The 21,334-nt window shown below is 39.4% G+C and overlaps 2 protein-coding genes across 3 annotated transcripts in view; one reads left to right on the plus strand and one right to left on the minus strand.

The window, feature by feature from the left end:
• The first annotated feature begins 596 nt into the window (after positions 1 to 596).
• C4H4orf3 (chromosome 4 C4orf3 homolog) lies at positions 597 to 4,671 on the plus strand. Its single transcript, XM_064450828.1, has 3 exons — positions 597 to 678; positions 2,524 to 3,188; positions 3,674 to 4,671. Exons 1-2 carry the CDS (start codon positions 597 to 599, stop codon positions 3,171 to 3,173), a joined length of 732 nt encoding a protein of 243 aa, XP_064306898.1. The 3' UTR covers positions 3,174 to 3,188; positions 3,674 to 4,671.
• A 1,020-nt stretch (positions 4,672 to 5,691) lies between these two features.
• Positions 5,692 to 21,334, minus strand: part of USP53 (ubiquitin specific peptidase 53) — a 41,459-nt gene continuing 25,816 nt past the window's right edge. For both annotated transcript variants that reach the window (XM_064450553.1, XM_064450554.1), the window contains 3 exons: positions 18,637 to 18,710; positions 10,878 to 10,977; positions 5,692 to 9,464 (listed from right to left, as the gene is read on the minus strand). In XM_064450553.1, the coding sequence (XP_064306623.1) occupies positions 8,480 to 9,464; positions 10,878 to 10,977; positions 18,637 to 18,710 (1,159 nt within the window). In that variant the 3' untranslated portion in view covers positions 5,692 to 8,479. The remainder of the gene's footprint in view (positions 9,465 to 10,877; positions 10,978 to 18,636; positions 18,711 to 21,334) is intronic.

Consider the following 21,334-nt stretch of genomic DNA (forward strand, 5'->3'; position numbering starts at 1 on the left):
TCTGTGTATTGAATATTGACAGTCCTCTCCCCACGTCTACAGGGCAGCCTGCTTCTCAGCCCTGGACCCTTTATGACACATCAGCAGAACAAACCCGTGTGCTGTCGGCACTCTTGTCCTTCAGCAAATACGCCCCAAGCCCTTTTTTTGACTTCTGAGCTTTTTGCACCCATGCTTCTATTGCCATAGTTAGAAAAAGACCAATTCCCGCAAGGCTTTGCTAAAAGGTCACAATGCCATGAGGGCCTGAGGACAGCCCTGAGGTATAACCCAAAATATAAATGCAGCCGCATCTGTAAAGTCTTGCCGCACTTCATCACAGAATTCCCTGAGGATGGCAAACAGCCAGACAATCTTACAGGCGCAATTTTAATTAACATTTCTGAATGGGTGCATTTACATTATGATTTTAATGGGGTTTTAAAATACCTCTCAAAATTTACTCCCCTGTTTTCTTGGCTCTCCTTGACTGTCTTTTTGCTGGCTATAAACGACTAAAAAATGAAAACATCTTTTCCTTCAGTTTTTGTAACAGAATCCTCTCTTAGCCTCTATTTTCGTTGTCTTCAGCTCCCTCTACTGCCAAAATGCTCTTAATGACGCAAACAGTATTTGAGTTAGGAGTAGGACAGATCACCCTTCTTTATGAATTTGGATTTCCTCCCCCAGATATCGAACGTATGCAACTTCCAGCATTGATATTTTTTACAGTCATCTTTCAGTGAGTAGATATACCGCAAATATCACAATGAAGGGAATACTATTTTAAACAGTCCTTCAATTTTCAATTACAAAGAGATGTAAAACTGAAAAGCCAAGGTATGAAAAACTACAAAAAAAAAAACCCACCCACCAAACAAAACCAACACCCTAAAATCTGGAAACAACACCATTACAAATTTCTGTCTCTCTCTAGGCTATTTTGTTTAGATACTAAAGCCTTTAAAAGAGAGAGGAACAAAGAATAATGGCTTACAATAAGCTATGTGGCAGATTCTTTCAGTTAAGCTCTGCGCACTGAAAAAGCAGACTAAACTATAAGGCAGAAGCCCTAACCATGGAAATGCTGTTATAGAGTTTGACCTTTGTTATCTGCTGCATGTCATTATTGCTTTTAAATTGCATAGAAGTATATTCACAATTACATGTCAAAGGTTTCAGGAAATTGGAGAATGCCATTTTATTTCTTTTAGAGACTGTACTGGCTGGAACAAAAGCTGCATTAAGTTTCTGAATGTTTTCTTTTTCTTCCCTGAGTATGTTGACCCTTTAAGTCTTGTGCCTTTCTGGTTCGGAAAGTGGAGCTCTAGCCCACAGCTGGTATCAATACACTCCTCTCTACCACACCCAGCCCAGGAATACCCTGATTCGTAGTTATTTTGATCTGGGTTACTTTTTTTTTTTTTGGAGTACTTAACATATCCAAATACTGCAGACAGATGTGGTCGGCAGCTGTACTTAAAAAATAAGGAAATATCTTTAAAGACTTAGTCTCCCAATACTTGAGATAAGATCATCAATTAAAGGCATGGAGGAGAGTGGTACAGCTTCTGTAAACTGTAAGATCATTATATTAGAATGTGAATGAGGTAGCTGAGTAAATTTGACGAGGAGACTGGTTTCCTAGACAGGAATTTCAGAATTACATTACTTTGCAACCTCAGGGGAAACCATTTGCTTTGGGGAAACCTCCAATCCACAGTGCCTTTTGCTCAAATGAGGTAATACAGATGGGTACATGACTTAAAGGGGAAGTATTGTCATTGTTTTCCCCAAAAATCTCTAATATACTTCACCTAACACGCATACGCTTAACCAATACTTGCTATATAAAGACAAATTCAAGTTCATCCTTATTTCTAATGATAGAAGTTATTAAGGAAGATAGCTCCCTCCAGGTGCATGCCTATGAGAAGTTAAACTCTGATCAGATACACATTCTCTGCGTTCTGCAGCAAGCGTTGCCTTTTCCTCTTAATACGAGGCTAAAAGTAGTTACTAGCTACACTGAGGAAGTTTCTGTTTAGTATACTCCCTAGTTTCTGGTTACTCTTCTAGGAGCAATGAAAATAATTGCACTCCTTTCAATACTGAGTGAACGGGCTGGACTGAGGGTAGAACATCCCACCTGTGAGTATGGCATCTGGTTGTGCAGCTTCATTTAATTTCTTATGCAGCTGGGCGGTGTGTAAATGAAGCACAGTAGACACTTTCTACAAACTTCTCAATGTTTGTTTAGGGTGTACAAGCTCCAACTAACCTTCAAGGACAGGAGTATATCTTAAAACAGTTTCAATTTTCCTAAAAGTCTTCACAACAGGATTTCCCAAAAGGTTTTACAATTTCTTCCGGGGTATCACCTGCTCTCCAAGAAACTGTATCAGGAAGAACTTCTGAACGTTTATTTCCACACAAGTCCCAGTACAGCTCAGCAGAACCAGGCCAATGCGGTTTAACAGGACTGGCCACCTGCTTTTCCCCACACCCTTGTCTCACCTGGCCAAGCGCCCTGAGGACTGTCAGGGAGCAGCAACCAGAGGCGCCCAGGTACTACCGCAGAACTGTCAGCCACCAGCTCAGAGAGAGCCTCCACAATCATCACTTCTCCCAGCACGAGCAGGAGCTCCCTTCATGTCCAATGTCTTTACCACACAAGGGCGGCATCGCCATTAGCCCCTCAGCGGGGAAGGGGCCACTGTGGCGGCTGCCTGAGGGGAGGGCCGCCCGACGGGACGGCAGCCGGGGAGCGCAGCCGTGCCCTCACCGGGTCGCCGGGAGGTCGCAGCAGCGCCACGCGCACCCCAACGGCCACCAACGGCCTCCCACCGCCGGGCAGGGTAGGGCGGGGCGCGGCGCTGCGTGAGGAAGCAAGGGCGGCGCCGGCCGGCGGGGGCGACAGGGCGTGGCGGCGGCGGTACGTGCGCGCCGCTCTCATTGGCTCCCCACCCGGAAGAGCAGCGGGTGCCTGCGCGGCGGGTGCGGGAGGGCCGTGCCGCGCTGGGACCCCCGCGGACATGGCGGCGCGGCGGCCGGAGCAGCAGCAGCGAGGCGCGGAGGTGGCGGAGGATGGCGGCCGGTCGCTGTCGCTGTCGGGGCAGTCCTACTGGCTAGACCTGTGGCTTTTTATCCTCTTCGACCTGGTGCTGTTCGTGGTTATCTACCTGCTGCCCTGAAGGCGCCGGGCCCAGGTCAGCCCCCACCGCCTCTGGGGAACGGGTGGGCTCAGGCCGGGGTCCCGCCGGCCGCCCGGGAAGGAGGGCCGGCTTTCGGCGGGCCTCGCCTCCCCCTGGAGCACGGGCAGGGACAGCCGGGGGTAACCGGGGCGGCGAAGCCGCAGCGGGGCAGCCCGCGCCTCGCCGGGTGCCCACGGGCGAACCGGGCGCGGGGGGAGGTACCGCCCCTGGCAGGGGAGCGGGCACTGGGCAGCCTGGCCTGGGAAGGCCTGGGAAGCACAGGTACCTCCGAAGAATGGTGAAGCTGATTCCAAACCAGCAGCTCGTGGGGATTTGTGGCGCTTTTTTTAAAAAAAAAAAAAACCAAAACAAACAAAAACAACAAAACCCAACAGTTCTTAGATCAGAAAATATGCTTGATGCTTCTCTTGTGTTTGCTGTATCGTCTAAGGGACTGTATAGCACTGCAAAAGTAACCAGATGCTTTCTGTTCCCTCTAGAGCCACTTGCTAATCACATCTTATGAACATGAGCGCTGGAAGAGGACGGTTAGTGAAGTATAAGCAACTGGGAGCATGACTGCTTGCATCTGAATGCAAGAGGCGCATACATACGCTATATCGTATCTCTGGCTGTATCACAAGTGTTACTGTTCAGGTTTTTACCTGTATCCACTTTCTGTGTTCTAAACAGTGCCTTAAAGGCCACATAAGACAGTTTGACTCTGCTTTTGTAATTAGTACCTAAAGGTTTGTTAAGCAGAAACGAAAATATGTACTGTTTGAATAAAATCAACTGAAAGGACAGATTGTAAGTGGCTGAGAATAAAATCCAGCTCTTATGCAGACTGAAGTTGTAACTCAGACCTTTTGCCTCAACAGATGAAGCTCACCCAGCTGATTTACTTCCAAAAAGTTAATCATGAGGGTTTGATGCTCTTTGGTTTTCTGTTATACCTTGTCTTTATACAGCGTGCATGAGATTCCAGCTTCAGCAGTTGCTCTGCCTTCTGAAACATGCCAGTGTGTAACAGCAGTAGCAGCCTGCTGCCCTTGCTTACCGATTTAGATAAAACAGGTTCTGATTTCCTTCCTATGATCAGTGAAGGAGCAAGCTTACGACAGCAGCCTTCTTGAGTAGCTGGCAGGTTGTGTAAAGTACTGTCTTCCATGGGTGATGGCAATAGGTAAGTAAGAGGTTTCAGCTGCCATGTGCCTCATCAAAGTTCCATCTGTCTCACTGCAGGCAGACTTTCAAAACAGCATTAAATCCAGGAGTCTCTTGCACTCTCAGGAGAAAGAAAAAGTAAGCCAAGTACATGGAGTAGGCTTTTTACTTGATCAGGTTTTGGGCAAGACAGTCTTTGGGTGCGGATGAAGGAGGTCCAGCTTTCTTATTTTTCACTTGTGAATACTTGTTTCTAATTCTGACAAGTAACAACACATGGTTGTTGGGTTGTTTTTTTCAGGAATAAATGTAATAAAACAACTAGATTTCAGAGACTTTGAAGTGTAGAGTGTTTCAAGTGTCTTTTAACACATTAAATGAAAACAGGCTACTATTGTGTTAAATAGGATTCAGGATGCAAAAGTGGGCATATGCTCTTGTTCCCTTTATTTTTCTTCTGCTGTTAAAGTCAGTCTTCCATTGACAGTGGATTTCTTGATGTATCAGACCTAAGTTTTAAGAACTGAGATGCCTTTACCTGTCAGCATTTATGATCTTGGCTGTGGGTACTGACAAAATAAGCCAGCAGTTTCAGAGATCTTGACTTGTGGTGCAGAAGAGCACTGAACTGTGATTGCTATCTCACAAATAGAAAAATGGGTTTTCCAGATGAAGCTATTGAAGAGACACATTCTCTGTTTTTTTTCCATCTAATGTGATTTCACCAGGGAAATCTCAAGGGAACAACCTATTAGGGAAGCATGGTAATGTTGTTCCATTTCTCTCTTGGTAAGGAAGACAGGTGAGAATAAGCCTTAATAGCCTTTAGAAAATTAAAAGGCATTTCAAGGTATCTTTTAGTAATTTAGTTTTCTCTTTCACACAGCTCTGACATACAATATTTTATTTATCTCAGAAAACTTACAGCTAACAAAGTGCAGGCTTGTGATGCATCAAGGTCAAACTATTTCATGTGCTCCTAGAGCAGGTGAATGTATCAAGGCCAATTTCACTTATCCCTAACAGAGCAGAGGCAGTAAGGCAGGAATACAACTCATGCAGCTGATCAACTTATGGTGTCAGGTTATGGTATTGAATTTGCTTTGTGCATTTCATGGGCATTAAGCAAGCTAGACAGATTTAACAGCTTTATAAACAAATTACTTCGGAAGATAAATTTTACTGTTCAAAAAAGGTAAATGAACCACCATCTCTGCAAAACTTTCAACCACTAGCAGCAGTGTTATCTGTCAGTGTTTAAAGATGTCCTTCTGGAAAGCCAAGTGGTGGTTGCTTGTTTGGGGTTGGGTTTAGAAAAACGTGGAGTACAACAGAACAGAAGACCAAGATATTTTAAATTTTAAAAATTTTTATCTGATAGTTTGAACAAGCAGAACTTTGCAAGAAAATAATTCTAAAGACTGAAAAATATATTAATTACAAGACTTGTTAATGTCTTCACTGTTACAAAAATTGTCTAGGCTCTTATACAAATCTATAGCCAGAAGGGGACATTTGTAAAAAAATAAATAGGCACCCTAGGTAAGTTAAAACAAGTTATCACATATTAGTCAGCAAATATTACATACATACATGGAGTGCAGAGTCAAATATAAAAACAAAGGTGCCACGATTAGCTGTCTATTTAATTAAATACCTGGTAAACATGGGTCACATAGAAAGTGGCTTGGTAAGATTGTTTCAAGCAAAAGCAAGGAGACTGAAGTACATCTAAGTTACTGCAGTTACTTTAAAAATAAGTTCACCAGTTGTGCTTAGTGGAAGCCAAATTCATTGGTATCAGCAACAGGCATTCATATTGCTTATGGTACAGAAGTATGAACATTGCTATGCATGTTTAAAAATAAGTGTTCTAACATCATTCACAGTAGTTGCTGTGCTATTCATAGATAAAAATACTGTCATTTCAAATACAAGATTTTTGCAAAACATTTTACAAATTTTACATTATTTACATATTCCAATAATCTTTGTTTTTACACAAGAATTAGAAGACAGTTATACTTAACTGGCTATCTATATTATGTAACGTTGCTAGATGAACTACAAAAGTTTAATTTACATGTTCTGAAATCTCAAAAAATATTACAACTGGAAATCTAAGTTCTTACAATTTCAGGGTTCTTCTGTATTCAACTCATTTTCTTACAAAAGGGTAATTTTTTAAAGTTGCTATTTACCAGCAGCCATACCTAAACATGCGTAATTATTTGCACTACAAATTCTAGAATTCATTTTTTTCAAGTGCTACAACAAATTTTGATCAAGAAGGTAGAAAGATTAAGTCTGAGATACCTGGTTTGTTGCATATATCATGTTCCAGTTCTACTGTAGGTTACATGTAGTTAAAAAAAACAACAAAAATGGGCCTTGACACAGAATAACCAAACCTACTGTTTACATGTATACCTTGGATAAATCATGCTAAACAATTGCCAACATTTGGTGGAATTACTAAAACTCACATAATGTTTACAAGCATAAAAAAAGCCTTTCTGACTAGCAGTGCAAGTATGAGCAAGGCTTTTCATTACGCATATTTAACCTTCTTGCATTATTTTCATAACTAAAAGGCATTGATGTTTAGACATAATCAGCAGCACCCCAAGTTAACACCCTAATATGGCAAAATTGAGCCTTTTTGGATTGTGTCAGGCTTTGCTGACATTAATTCTAGATTATACATTGTTCAATGTTATGATACAACTGACACAGAACTCTAAGCCCCTGCCCCTGATACCACAAGAGAGCAGATTATTTCAGTCAGGGCTGCCACGAGGACAAAATCCTGTTCACCCTCCTTTCCTCCCCAGCCACGTGCTGGGCCTCAGCACTCACTAGACAGTTCTGTGCACTGATTTAACTAACCAAATTAAAGTCAAATGAATCCTCCTCTTCGTTACTGAAATAAGTCAGGTTAACAAAAGACATGGTATATGCCAGAGCTGCCAAAACTGCAGGGTGAGGTGGCTAGAGCAGAGAAGGAGGGGACCCTCTTCTTTGCCTGCCCCCTCAACCACAGCAGCCTGAATGGCTGCAGGTTCAGTCAGCCTGATCTGCTAATACAGAACGCAACCATGGGTAGGACTGCTCCGGATAGGAAAAAAATCTCTGTAAAATTAAATGTCTGATCCCCTTTAGACATTGCTCAAAATGTCAAGCTGAAAAAAGATAGGAAGTTAAATAAATAGCAGCATTGCCTTTGCATGCAGTTGTAGAATAAATCGGAACTGAACTAGTAAATACATCTAAAACCTTAAAAAAATCTTTCATAGTTGCACGATAACTATTTTAAAATCAACATCCTATTCTGCTATATCAGTCTGTAGCTTACGTGGTTTAATTTTAATAAGTTAAAAGTATATAGCTTACAGGGTGAACAAATCTGATAAATGCGTTTTAAAATGTACACAGAGCAGGTGTATTAACAGGACCGTCTATTACTGCAGTTTACTTGATTTCCCTTGGAAAATCTTAAACACTTGCAAACCAGAACCGGTTTTAAAGAATTATTATTAAGGCTTTTAAAATAAAAAGTTATAAATTCTCTGGGTAAACTTGTATTAAAGACACTTGAAGGTTTGTGAAAGCACAGACTCTCAGAGAAGTCGGTTGAAAAAAACACCATGCCACCTCCTGCTACCTATCAGGACAAATACTGCTCTATTTTAACTACATTTACTGCATTATATGTGGCAATATGTTTATCCCTTTTGTTAGTCTAAGTACGTAGCGACCACAGTCTGAAGGAACTCTTTTTAAACTGCAACTCATTAAATTCTCTTACAAAATTAGTAACATCTAGTTGATCCCACTGCTGTAGGATGTATACACCTAAAGGGACCATTTTTAATATAAACTGTAGAAGACAAGCCGAGTAACACAGGTAAGCATTAAGGCAACTAGAGTAACAAATCAAAGAACCAGAAGTTTAGCACCTCTACTGCTCTGTTCATCTCTATTTGCATATTCATTTAAACAGTCATAACTCCTAAGCAGAGTACAGTCAGCTGGGTACCTAGTTATCACACAGACATTCAAGGTTTGTGCCCGCTTACAGACTACATGAAATGCAAAAATCAGTTCCAGAGTGTGTTTTGGGTTGTTTTTTAAAGCATCTATCTACTGCAGTGTATGCCTTCGACGTTTGCCTCGTACCTTTGCTCAGATGTAGGGTGCCTGGGCTCAAGAGCAGCATGGTATGTAGCATTCAGCTCTACGCCGGCTGATGGAAGATGCTTTTCTTTGTGAAAATTTCCACTATCTGTAAAATACAGCTTGGGTCTCTGATGATATTTCATCCTGTATGTGTCCGTCATACAACTATCTACTGAAAAATAAGTCGTTAGGGATACGCTATCATTTCCATCCACGTAGCCAGCACTTGGTCCTGTATGACGAGATCCTTTCTTTAAAAAGTTTTCAGACACAGTCCAAAAATCATTAACTGATAAGCGAGGTGGAGAATCCGGTTTATGAACAAACAGTTCGTTCCCTTGAAATGGCTCTTTAAGCCTTTGTTCATTTGTAAATACACTTGCTTCTGATGCAGATTTTAAAGGTGCACCTGTTTGCCTTGACTGGTTATTTTGCAACACTTCTGTCGATTTTACATCAGCTGATGAATTATTTTCTGATCCTGGCAAAGGATTCAGAGCATATTTCTTCGGCGGTAAGGGGGGAGGAAGATTCTGGTACACCGCTTCAGGCACCCAAAGAGCATCTGCCCTTCGGAGTGGGTGCGCAGGATGCTCCCCGGGAGGGGGAAGCACCACGGGCCTTTCTGACAGGTTCTGTGGCACACAAGGCGACAAGCCCGCCTTGGGACCAAACGTTCTTGCGTGATGAGACTGCGGCTGGGAAGGGGAGCGAAAGTCACTGTTGATTAGCTTCCTTCCACAGACAGTTTCTGTATAGGGGTGCGATACACCATCAGCACAATATACTGACACGTTCATCTTCTCAAACTTGTCTGGATTAAGCCACTCTGAAGAATTCTGGTCATTTGCCTTGTTCCTACTTTCTGATTTAACAACATCTTTAAGAACTGGCTGAAGAGCTGATGATGGGAGAAGTTTCCTATTGCTCTCAGGCATTTCAACCCTAAAACACAAAACCACACAGGATGTAAATATCCATACAAACATAAGAAAAAGCTCAAATAACCAAGGATTTTTTTCCAAAGACAGCCTTGATAACACCGCTTAAACATTCAAACTGACTAGAGAATAGGGATCTGCTTAACATACAGCCATTTGATTAGAAGTTGTATTAAATCACTCCAAGGTTTCTTTCATTTAAAATGTAAAGTGCCCCCAAAAATCTCTGCAAGAGACACAATATCTGCAAGGTTAAGTGTGCTGGTTTTGGCTGGGATAGAGTTAACATTCTTCACAGAAGCTAGCACAGGGCTGTATTGGGCTTGTGCTGGAACCAGTGCTGACAACCATGGGATGTTTCGGTTACCACTGAGCGGGGCTTACACAGAGCCAAGGCCTTTTCTGCCCCTCACCCCACCCCACCAGTGAGGGACTGGGGGGCACAAGGGGTTGGGGGGACATGGCCAGGACTGCTGACCCCAGGGATTTCCCACACCATATGGCATCATGCTCTCAGCACATAGAGCTGGGGGAAGAGGAAGGAAGGGGGGACATTTGGAGTGATGGCATTTGTCTTTCCAAGTGACTGTTACACGTGATGGAGCCCTACTTTCCTGGAGATGGCTGAGCCCCTGCCTGCCCAGGGCAAGGGGGGAATGAGTTCCTCATTTTGCTTTGCTTGCATGAGCAGCTCCTGCTTCATCTATTAAACTGCCTTTATCTCAACCCAGGAGTTTTCTCACTTTTACTCTTCTGATAATCTCCCCCATCCCGCTAGGGGGGAGTGAGTGAGTGGCTGTGTGGGGCTCAGTTGCCTGCTGGGGTTAAACCACAACAGTAACACAAACTCCTTCAACATTCACGACTATTGTCAAACACAACCTCTACTCTCTTCTAAGCATCCTTGTAACTCAGTCTGATACATCCACTCTTCAAATACCAGATGTTACTTTTGGGTGCTACATATGTGTTTACATTCTTGATTTTTTAGAAGGTGCTGGGCACTTACAGTTCAAAGTAGAAACAACAGGTACATAGCAGCAGCTTCTAAACAGGAGTTACCTTCTCCTCCCCTTCCAGACAAACTTTTCAAAACTTTATGGGGTTATTGCGCTAACCACAAATTGGTTAATCACTGCCTGTTGTAGTATATAAATTCAAAGCAGAGAACTATTAAAACCCTTTGCTCTGGTAAGATGGTTTAAAATAATGCAAGTTTACTTACGTACCACTGACAGCATCAAAATTAAAAATAACGACAGAGCATTTAGCCCTATCAATTATGTAAAATACAAAAGGCATTGTCAAAAATATTCAATACCTTAACTTTTGCATGCTTAATATTGCTTACTATCACGTATTAGAACTCAGCATTTCTTAAACTATTACATAGTAAATTAATGCTAGTATTAGTTACCTCTTTACTGGAGGACTGGGCATCTGCATATGTAATTCTGTCGGGAAATTAACATGAGGTCTGTAGTTAACTTCAGAATTGATCTGGTCCTTCCTCAAGTCTGGGGGCAGAAAAAAGTTATTTTAATATAAGCAGAAATACAGTCCAATTCCTTCTTTGTAATTCCTCAGATGTTACAAACAACACAACAGGACAATTAATTCTTTTCAAGATTTGACATTTATCAAAACCATTTTGAAGACAATCCGTCACAGAAGGTCAGATCTTATAGTCATCCAAAATCATCTGGAAGAAATGTTTGGTTTGGGTTTGGTAGGGGTTTTTTGTTTGTTTGTTTTTTGAAGTCCTATGGACATGTTTTCAATATCACCTTAACATTTCATCTAATTAAAAGCACATTTTCAAAAGCAGCTTTTTATAAAAGCATGTTTATTCTAACACCTGAAGTCACTTAAGTTACAAAATAAAAACTACTTATGATTTCTGAAATTTCACATCCTGTAATGATAATTAAATGGAATGAACACTGTAGGGATTGGGGGCTGTTTTCATTTTTTTTGTTGCTGCTGTTTGTGGGTTTGTTGGGTTTTTTTGTTGTTGTGTTTCAAGAAAAGCATTATGCATTCTTTGAAACAGGTTTAAAAACTGAAAGCAAACTGTACAGTTCATAGAGATGGAGCAGAGAGAGCACTCTCAGTCAAGTGCCCTAAACACACAACATGAGAGCACCTGGGCCAGCACTATGACACACACACAATCTAGAGGCTCCTTTTATTCACAGGCAAAGGCAAAGAATGATTCTCTGAAAAATACATGATTTCTGAACAGTGCAGCTCCTAGTTAATAGTAAATAAAGGAAGCATTGAAGTATCCATGTCGACACCACACAGAATAAAACACTCTCTTGGCAAGTGACAAGCAACAGTCTATTTGTTTAGAGATAGATATTAGAAGTCTTCCTAATGCAGTGATAGGCCCATTTTAATCAGTCACCTGCTCTGAAGCCATTCAAAGGAAGCCTTGTTTTGTGTATAGACTGGGTTCATGTAACTACTATGCCTATTTCAGAAAAACAGGAATTAAATTCAGAAAAGGCAGCATACATTGCCTGATTTCCAGCAGAAAAGTCTCCTGTTCAGTAGACAGTACTAACTTAGAACATAGGTTAATGACGTTAATGTTATTGGGCTGTTCCATGCTTTCATGGAACAGCCCAAAAAAAACCAAAAAGCTACAAAAAACAAATTTATCTATTCTTAAATGATGTAATCGTACCAAGATAAAGGTTTTTTTAATTATTATTCACTTGTTATTTCCCCAAGTTTAAATAAAGTCTTGGAACTTTTGACTTGTGAACATAGGAGTCAAAAACCCAACAGAAAAGAACTAAACTAAAAACTCTGGGTGACGCTGTTGGGTGAAACTTGTTTTGAGGGTCAGTATCTGTCCTGTCTTTATTTACTAAAGGCACTAAATCTTTGACAAAGAACACATGGTAAGGGCTAAAACAGCGTATAGCACAAGAGACAAAGCCCCCATAGGGCTTTCCTTTGAGCCTCAAGATGGAACAAAATTAATAACAATAAAAATCTTGCTATTCCTGCATGATAAAAAAAATATTGTTACTGAATGAGTCTGACACTGGCAAGGGACAAATTAGCCTGAAAGAAAGGTCAAAACTGCTCCAGTGGGCTGTGGCATGAGAGCTAACTAACACTGAGTTAGTACTTCAAACAGAATTCATTCTGCTACAAATTTTAATGAACTGTAAATTGGTTTACTGAAAAAAAAAAATCGCTTTATTGAAAAAGAAAAAGCACACAGGCTCTGACACATTATTTCCTGTGAATATTTCCAATTCAGTATTTCATCTCAGTCCCAACATCAGGATACAGTCCTAGGACTGAATTAGGTAAATAATTTCCTAGATTAACAGTGTTTGAAGCTAGTGTTTTTAATTTTCAGGCTTTGAATATATCATCTTTTAAACAAGAGCATGTCTACTTAAAAATTGCAAATAAATTGCCCGTACAACTGCTCTTTAACTCCCCGAACTGCCTGATGTGAAGCTTCCAGATTTTAATTTTTTTCTTTTAACTCCAAGCCAAACTCGTAAGGAATTCAGTACGTTCGGCCCTCCCGAGAGGCAGTATCACAACCCGGTCAGGAGGTGGCAGCAAAGGTTGAGAAGCCGTTTCCTTGGCGTGACCATGGCACATATTCAGCCAAAGCTGCTCAGCGATACCAGGTGGTTTGTGCCCTCAGAATTCCAGCTAACTTAAAAATAGATGTGTTATTTTCTCTTCTGCTGACAGGATATCCATGCATGGTTAAAACCAGACGCAGACTTGATTGGGATTTTGGCTCTACGTTCTTTGCAAACCTAAATATGGGGCACACAAGCACTGTGCCCAGCGGGAGACTGACATCCTTATCAATGGGTCATAAGCAGCTTACCAATAAGTGAAACGTAACTGTTTTCTGACCTACAAACCAAGACACTTTTAAGATTTATGAACATCTATTTTCACATCTGAATAGCCAATCTGGATTTTCAGAGATTAAGAGCCATGCTATAGCCAACAGGTAGGACAGACAAGTTCCGCTCTACCATCTCCATTTACACATACAGAACATTTGCAAAAATGTGCAAAGCCCAAATTTTATTTTTATTTTTTTGGGGGGAGGGGGGAACACCCCACCTCCTTAATTCAATTTCCTTTTAAGGTGCTTTAGCTGCATGTTTCCTATAATTTTGATTACCCGATTTTTTTTAATTTGGGGGGGTTTAACATTGCCAATAGAAAAGACCAAGGTGTAATACTTTTTGTAACAAGTACTGTGGCAAATTCCTCTCCCTGAACCCAGGCATTTTTCTGTATTCAGTTGAAATTGCAGACAAACTTAGTGGAAGCTTTGGAAATGTGGAACAATGTAGTCCCACTCAAGAAGTTCAACATGTTATAACTTGTCCAAAATAGAGCATTATTTTAAAAATACAGTGACCGTCTTCAGAAAAAAAAATCCCTATATTCAAGAAACTGTCATTTTGGAGCAACATTCAGCTGTGAAACATTTCTTATATATTCATTAGTGGATTTTTTTACCCCAAGGCTTTAAACATCTGGAAAAAAATGAAAATAAAGCTCCACTCTTTTTTTTTTTTGCATCATCTATTTTAAATTGCAAACATCTCACATTAATAAAGTGAATTACAAATGTGAGTGTGCTTTACATTTGAATCTTCATGGGCTGCTTGACTACATCCACAAATCTTCAAAGTTCAGGTTTTTTTTGTTTTGTTTTTAACCAAAATCTTTAATCTATCATTTAACGACACTCCAGAAAAGCATTTCTTTGTTTCAGTCTCATGTTAAGCAAATTAAGTAGCTGCATGCTTTAATTCACTACTCAGTTCTTCAAACATGACAGACAGACACTGAGTGCACCATAAGGGTAACAAATGGATTTTAAGTATAGTTGCATATTTTAAATTACTATAAATGTAGGATTTTCCTAAGATGAGTTTTCTTTTTCAGAATGATGGTTTGTTTGTGGGGTTTTCTGAAGTGACAAATAAGCAAAGGCAGTTTGGATTCTTCTTTATGTATTCACCAGAGCTTCAGGGTGATTCTAGATTTCAGTTGGAGTTGTCTCATACTATTGAGCTGGGTAATTATTAATGCGAAAACCTCTAGATTTGCGATATTACAAACACTGCTTTGCATTTATTTTCAAAGGGAAGTAATTATTAATTTAAGGCATTGATTCCAAGTACATCCTTTTTTGAGATCACTGAATGGGCAGCTTTTAATACTGCATCTTAAACAGGAGGCCATCAAGCACTGCCAATTTTAATCACAGAGCTTATTCACCTGACAGGTTAGTTCAGGCAAGGGGAAGAATCTAGAAAACAGGGCTTCTAGGATTTTTTTTTTCTCTTAACCCTCCCAACAGTAATGCCTTTTACTGAAATTGTCAGGAGTGGCAATTTCATGAAGACATCTGTGCCTTAGGAATTGGGAAGGGTTGTCACAAAAAACAGCTAACACCTTTATAATTGAAAATTATCATCAGTAGGCTAGCACACGGACTGCTCTGAAAATCCATTAAAAAATATTCTATAGCCCTTTCCAACTTCCAAGAATAGTCATCTTTCTTCAACCTGAAGAATGTGAGGTTGGAAATTTTGCATGTTGCATGTTCTTTATAAACAAAAAAATATTACCCTCCACAGTTTCAGGTTCAAACTTCATAAACACACACTTATTAATATAAATCAAGGATCCTGTATCTGCTTGCTTACTATCCACATTTTCCTGCCAAAATTTGATCACACAAATTAGGGATTGGCCTTGTGGGACATTTGCTTCAGCACTACAGCTATCTACTGCTTACTACCAGTGAAAGAAGCAGCCATTTGACCTGCATAGCCACTGTGCGATCCAATGTCACTATCTTTATAATGCTCTAACAATAAGTTTATTTTTGTAAGTCAGGGACAGAATTCCTCTACTGCTGAACAGTAGCCTTATTCAGCTCCAGTTAAAAATGAGGAACTGGGAAAGCACAGTAATACAAAAGGTGGGCATAATTACAAGTCCAACATTATTTCCATAAGAAGTTTTCCACACAAAAACACACCCAGAGAGATTTTTTTCAAGCTGCCATGAGAGGCTAACAAAGATTTCTTACATTCCATTCCTCTCAGAAAGGACTGGGCATTTCTTAAAGTACTATTTTCTAGGAGTCCATTTGGTATTTACCTACCAATTCATGTCTTCTTCGTAATATTCAGAGTTATAACATAAGCTAAGACAACTGACGACCTGTAAATTACTATCATCCTTGCTAAAGGTGTCCTGACACACTTTTTAGACAACGAAAAAACTGAGTCTAAAAAGATCTTTAATCCCACATACATGTGAAATGATCAAATTTAGATATCTTTTCAGTCCATTAATCACTTTCACTAGAAGTATTCTTTTCCCAAACATGCACACGTGTAAGAACTTCACATTTAATTTAGAATACATACATTTTTGTTAGGAAACTATTCAAATGTTTGTTACTGAATTAGAATAACTGAATAGATGGGATCTTTTCTGATAACTTCAAGGATCACCTGGAATCACTACACTTTTTTAAAGAAAATATACGATGCATGTTGAAAGATTTAAGTATACTTAACTACAGTACATTATTCTCTCCAGAGAATACTCATTACTAAGCTCAAACATCGTTTGAGCCCACCTATTTTCCACTCCAGAGTCTCTTATGTATTTTTCATTGTTGGATAGCAGAAAGGGGAAAAAACCCAAACCCTAAGTGTGGTGTTTTTTCCCCACTGGTATGCTTAGAATAGTATAGCACAGACCTAAAACAGAATAAATGTAATGCAAAACCAGATCTTTGCATTCCATGCAACATCAACTTTGGGTTTGGGTTTTTGTTGCCAAAATAAACATCAAATTAGTTCTCTTTCTACAATCAAAAAATAAATTGGAATAATGACAGAAAAGATAAAAGTGGTATGGAAAACACCTACCCCCCCCCAATTTAAGTCTTAGAAGAATCTACATTGTACATTATTTGAAAAGAAGTATGATATCTATAAAAATCAAACATTTCCTGGGGAAGCAGCTTAATATTTATTGTACCTCTTTGTACAAGCACCATTCCATTGTTCCAACAACAGTAGATAATGATTTCAGCTGCCCTATAATTTTTATATGCCAAGGCATTTATCAACTTTATAAAAACCCAGACATATTGGTATGTAAAAGGAAGTACATTTCCTTATTACAAGTGTTTCTTCCTGATATTACTTCATATCTTGAAGGGAAACAAATGGTACCACAGTCCACCCAGACATTTAAAAAAAAAATCTTCCTTAGTATCCCACAACAAAGCTCATGGAAATGCTTTTGAGTTACCACTGGTTTTTTGTTGTTGGGGTTGTGGTGTTGGGTTTTGGGTTTTTTTTTTTGGGGGGGGGGGGGGGGGGGGGAGGAGGGAGGGAAGGAAAGAAACATGCCCACTGGCTAAAAAAAATCCAAAACAAAAACACTATACTGAGAAATATGTTCTCAAAGCAGAATATAAACAACAGAAATTAAGATTTACATTTAATAATTTTCCTTGGATTAAAAAGAAAGCATTAAGGTGTGGATATTTTATGCCAGCATAGAGTCATTAAAAAAAATAATCACAGAATCATTGAATGATAGAATGGTTAGGGTTGAAAGGGACCGTTAAAGATCACCCAAGTACAACCTCCCTGCCATAGGCAGAGACACCTTCCACTAGACCGGGTTGCTAAAAGCCCCATCCAACTTGGCCTTGAACACTTCCAGGGATGGGGCATCCACAGCTTCTCTGGGCAACCTGTGCCAGCGCCTCACCGCTCTCATCGTAAAAAATTCCTTCTTTATGTCCAATGTAAATCTACAGACTTTCACTTTAAAATTGCTGCCCCGTGTCATGTCACCACAGGCCTTTGTAAAAATCACTAATACTGGTGGAATGTTTTCAGTTCTTGTACAGAGAACTCACACCAGCCAGAAGCAGTTATGCACTGGCCGCTTCCTGGGGAGGCAGTGGTATATGACACACACAAGGAAGGCCAAACTGTTCTATCAACCGATAAAGAAAATGCTTTCTAACAAAACACACCAGAAGAGGACAACTCTGGTTAGAAGAATCACTGTATCCTGATTATCTAACAATTTATAAAGAAGCTGTGGCCTCCCAAAACAATACTTACATTTCCCACACCAAAATACTGTATTTAAAATATATCCGGGTGCCTCAAAAAAAAATCACTTAGCCTGTTACTTTGGTGCTCAAGGTCATGTGAAACAACTGGTTGGAAGACATGTCATGCTTTTATGTGACTCAGCACACAGCTGAGCTCTCTGACTGCTGTCTGAAAGGAGGTGCTAAGAACAGGTAAACTTCTGCCATGGATATTCGTGACCTGGCACAGAAGTAGGGAACTACTACTGCTGCTACCGTCATAAACAATTTTCTTCACATGATGCTGGAGCAGTGAAAAAACCCAACCCCTCTATCTGGGAACCCATGTATCACGACAGATAGCTAGGAATCCATTTATACTGTACATTTGCTCTACAAAAAAGCCAAGAAACTGAATAAATTAAAGTGCTCTGTGGAACAGAATGCTTTAAATGCCACTGAAAAAAGGGGCATTCAATACGGTTACTGAACTGCTACTCCATCACACTTCCATCAAAACGTACCAAGAAGGGATACGAACACTTTCCATCTTTATCCATCAGCCTAACTCACCGAAAAGGTTAAAAACATGAACAAGAACAAAATTAGAAATTCACAGATTTCTTTTGCCAATTAAAAAAGTACACAGGCTATGACGACTCAGGAAGAGATCTCTCTACTAAAAAAGGTGTATAAAACCCCCTAACATCATGGCCAAAACCAGCCACAAATTCCATTCCAATTTTCTTCTAATCCACATAAAAACTATATGTGTATCAGGTTGGCTGTATAAGTTTGAAATATCTAGTTACGGCTTGTTTAAAAAAAGCTATGATAAATTATATATACATTTTTCATTAGGAAATACCATCACATTAACTTATGCAGCAAAATTATAAAATACAAAAGGCTAATCACAGGTCTGTCCAACTCTGCATGATATTAATAAGGTCATAGTAAAATTTTGGTACATTTAGATTTTTACAAAACTTTTATTCTTTATACAAGTTAAACTTCTTACCGTAAAAGTTTCTGTTCTGCTGAGATACTGAATGTGACACATTGTCAGCTTTTTTGGTTGACAAGTTCTGTTCACTGTAAAAGAAGCATACATGTAATTTGAAGGCTTAAACTACTGGTGTATGATGATAAACTTTACTGCCTTGAGTGCATACAAACAAAAACTTTGCCTACGTGAAACTGACTTGTTAGTTCTTTTACTAATACACACACTTCATAGAAGATACATAAGATAGTAGGGGTGGCCCTTTGATACTTTAACATCGCTCCCACATGTGACAGGCTATGCCGATGCAGAGAAATTTAGGGTGAGCTGAATCCTTTAATACGAAAAGACAAAAGAAACGTGCAATTTATGAGGCTGGTGTTCCCAGTGTGTTCTGGAGATTGGACGCCCGCTCCTCCCAGCCTTACTCTAGAGTACAGCGGTAAGACGCCCAATACACAGTACAAAAAGCAAATTTTCTTGATCTTAGTATCACACCAGCCTGCTTAATAAAGACAGCTCATTCCCAAGTTATCAAGAGTAGAAAAAAGATTGTGTCACCTGTGAGAAAGAACTACCAACTCCACTTTTTCTCATTGTAAACTAAAGAATTTCACAAAAATTTCAAAAAGTGCTTATTAACACAGATCACCAAGAAAGCATTTGAATGTTTTGAATGCCTGTTTTCTATAGTGATTTTCAAATGGAACAGGCACCACTGGTCACTTAATTCAATTTATTTGTAGGTTTTACTTAAAATTGCCACTGTAGTGAAGCAGAAGAATACTACCCAGGTTGGAAACTATACAGTACCACATATCAGTATTTCCCACATCTGAAAAATACATTTTTCAGCATTAATAGTTTACACCCTGAATATTCTGAAGTTAAACATATAGCAGCTTCTACGACAAGGCTTAAGTTTTCTAAAAATGCAAAAGTCTCATCAGTATCAATATCTTAAGTATGTGTAACCTGCTAGCTAACATTCTATCTTGTGTATTTTCCTAGTTTGACATTGTGCTATTCATTAATGCTTCGTTGTGACAACAAATATCGTTCTTTTAAGTTGTGATTGCCACTTGGTCTTTCATTCATTGGGATTTTCATTTAAAAATGTTTTGAAAACTGGAAGATTACACCAAACTCAAGAGGGGGAAAATAAATACATACATAAAATCAGCAGGTTTAGTAAATCTTGCTGGTTTAGTTAAGCAAAAAGCATGCTTTACCAATCCAGACAGGGCACTAACAAAAGCCCTGCCAATCCCTTCCTTCTTGAAGGCTAAGGCAGTGAAGAAGATACACAGTGGCAATTTTTCAATTAAAGAAAGACTCTTGTTACTGAAAGGACAGGAAAACAACAAAAATACCAAAAGAAATAGGTTCTTTCTCCATTCTTCCTAAGAGAAAACAAGACACTAAGTAATTTTTTTCCACCTTCTAGAAGAACTTTCAAGTAATCAATTAGTGTATTTTGTTTGGTTTTTGAGACAAAGTCTGTACAGTTAAGAAAGAAACTAGTAGGTATTGCCAGTCAATTCTAATTACCAGTCATATGAAATCCTTCTGAAAGTCCCAAGTCATTTGTATTTTGACAAGGTACTATTTCTTTATTTGACAAATCTTTAAACAGTGTAAGCAGATTCTTCATGAACTAAGTCATTTTAAATTTACCATATTCTCTCTCATAAAAAGACAGGTGCAGTATTTGGGCATCCCATAACCTTTTGGGCATATTTAAAAATGAGGCATGGTTATAACTGCAGAGATCACTGTCTGAGGCAACTCTAAACACTGACAATATAAACATGGCTTGGAGTAGCTTTACACATATTTATACCATTACAGAAATCCTTACAGGCTTTTTATTGGATAAAGTGGGGTTTTGGACAGTTTGTTGGGAGGGGAAAGGCAGGAAGGACAAGAGGGGAATAGATAAAGGCATGGGATAAAAAGTGGTTTTTAATAGGAAGTCATAATCTCCAGTTCAGAAAGTCTATAAAGTAGCCAAACACAACAGGCCAAAAGAATACACTTAAAATACCTCTCTATCTCCTGTCATCTTTCATAAGCATCTGCTACTGGCTACTGGTATAGATTGAATGCATGTTAGCTGAACCCTTGGCCCTATCCTGGCATAGCCACTTTTATGTCCTTATTTGTGCTTCTATATACAAAAAATAAGACCCTAGGAAACTAAGAACTATGCAAATGACTGATTTTGCTTTCTTGCCATTCCAAAATAATCAAAGACAATTCAATTCATACAGAAGCTGTATTCTGTATGTTTTAAATATAAAATACTTGTTTTCGTAACTTGCTACAATACTTTATGAAATAAGTTTTAAAATTTTGCATCTCTGCTTAGAGAAGTCAGAGCCTTTTCATTTCCTGGTATTTGCTATTCTCCTCCCCTATAAAATAACTTTTCATGAAAATATATGTCCAAAAATTTGCTCAGATCTAGCAATCATTTGTGACTAGGCTGGGTCTTACAACTGTACTCTTCCATTTATGGATGAAAACAAAATTTGAAAGAAGGACGTATGGGTTTTAGTAGGAACTACGTTCCACATACAGTTTAAGACACACAATACAGAAAACTGCACATGGAAGGTTGCTAACTTTATATTTCGTAGCACCACATAACCATTTAAATTGGAAGGGACCTTTTCAGATCGCCTAGTCTAACCCCTCTTGCTCAAGCAGG

Source organism: Phalacrocorax carbo, chromosome 4 (assembly GCF_963921805.1).
Source record: "Phalacrocorax carbo chromosome 4, bPhaCar2.1, whole genome shotgun sequence".
NCBI lineage: Eukaryota > Metazoa > Chordata > Aves > Suliformes > Phalacrocoracidae > Phalacrocorax > Phalacrocorax carbo.

What these genes read in the sequence shown, in the direction of transcription:
- C4H4orf3 (XM_064450828.1), top strand. Translation starts at nt 597, where the DNA reads ATGACGCAAACAGTATTTGAGTTAGGAGTAGGACAGATCACCCTTCTT. An exon ending in TCCTCCCCCAGATATCGAAC is followed by an intron (nt 679 to 2,523) that starts GTATGCAACTTC and finishes GAGGACTGTCAG; the next exon opens with GGAGCAGCAACCAGAGGCGC.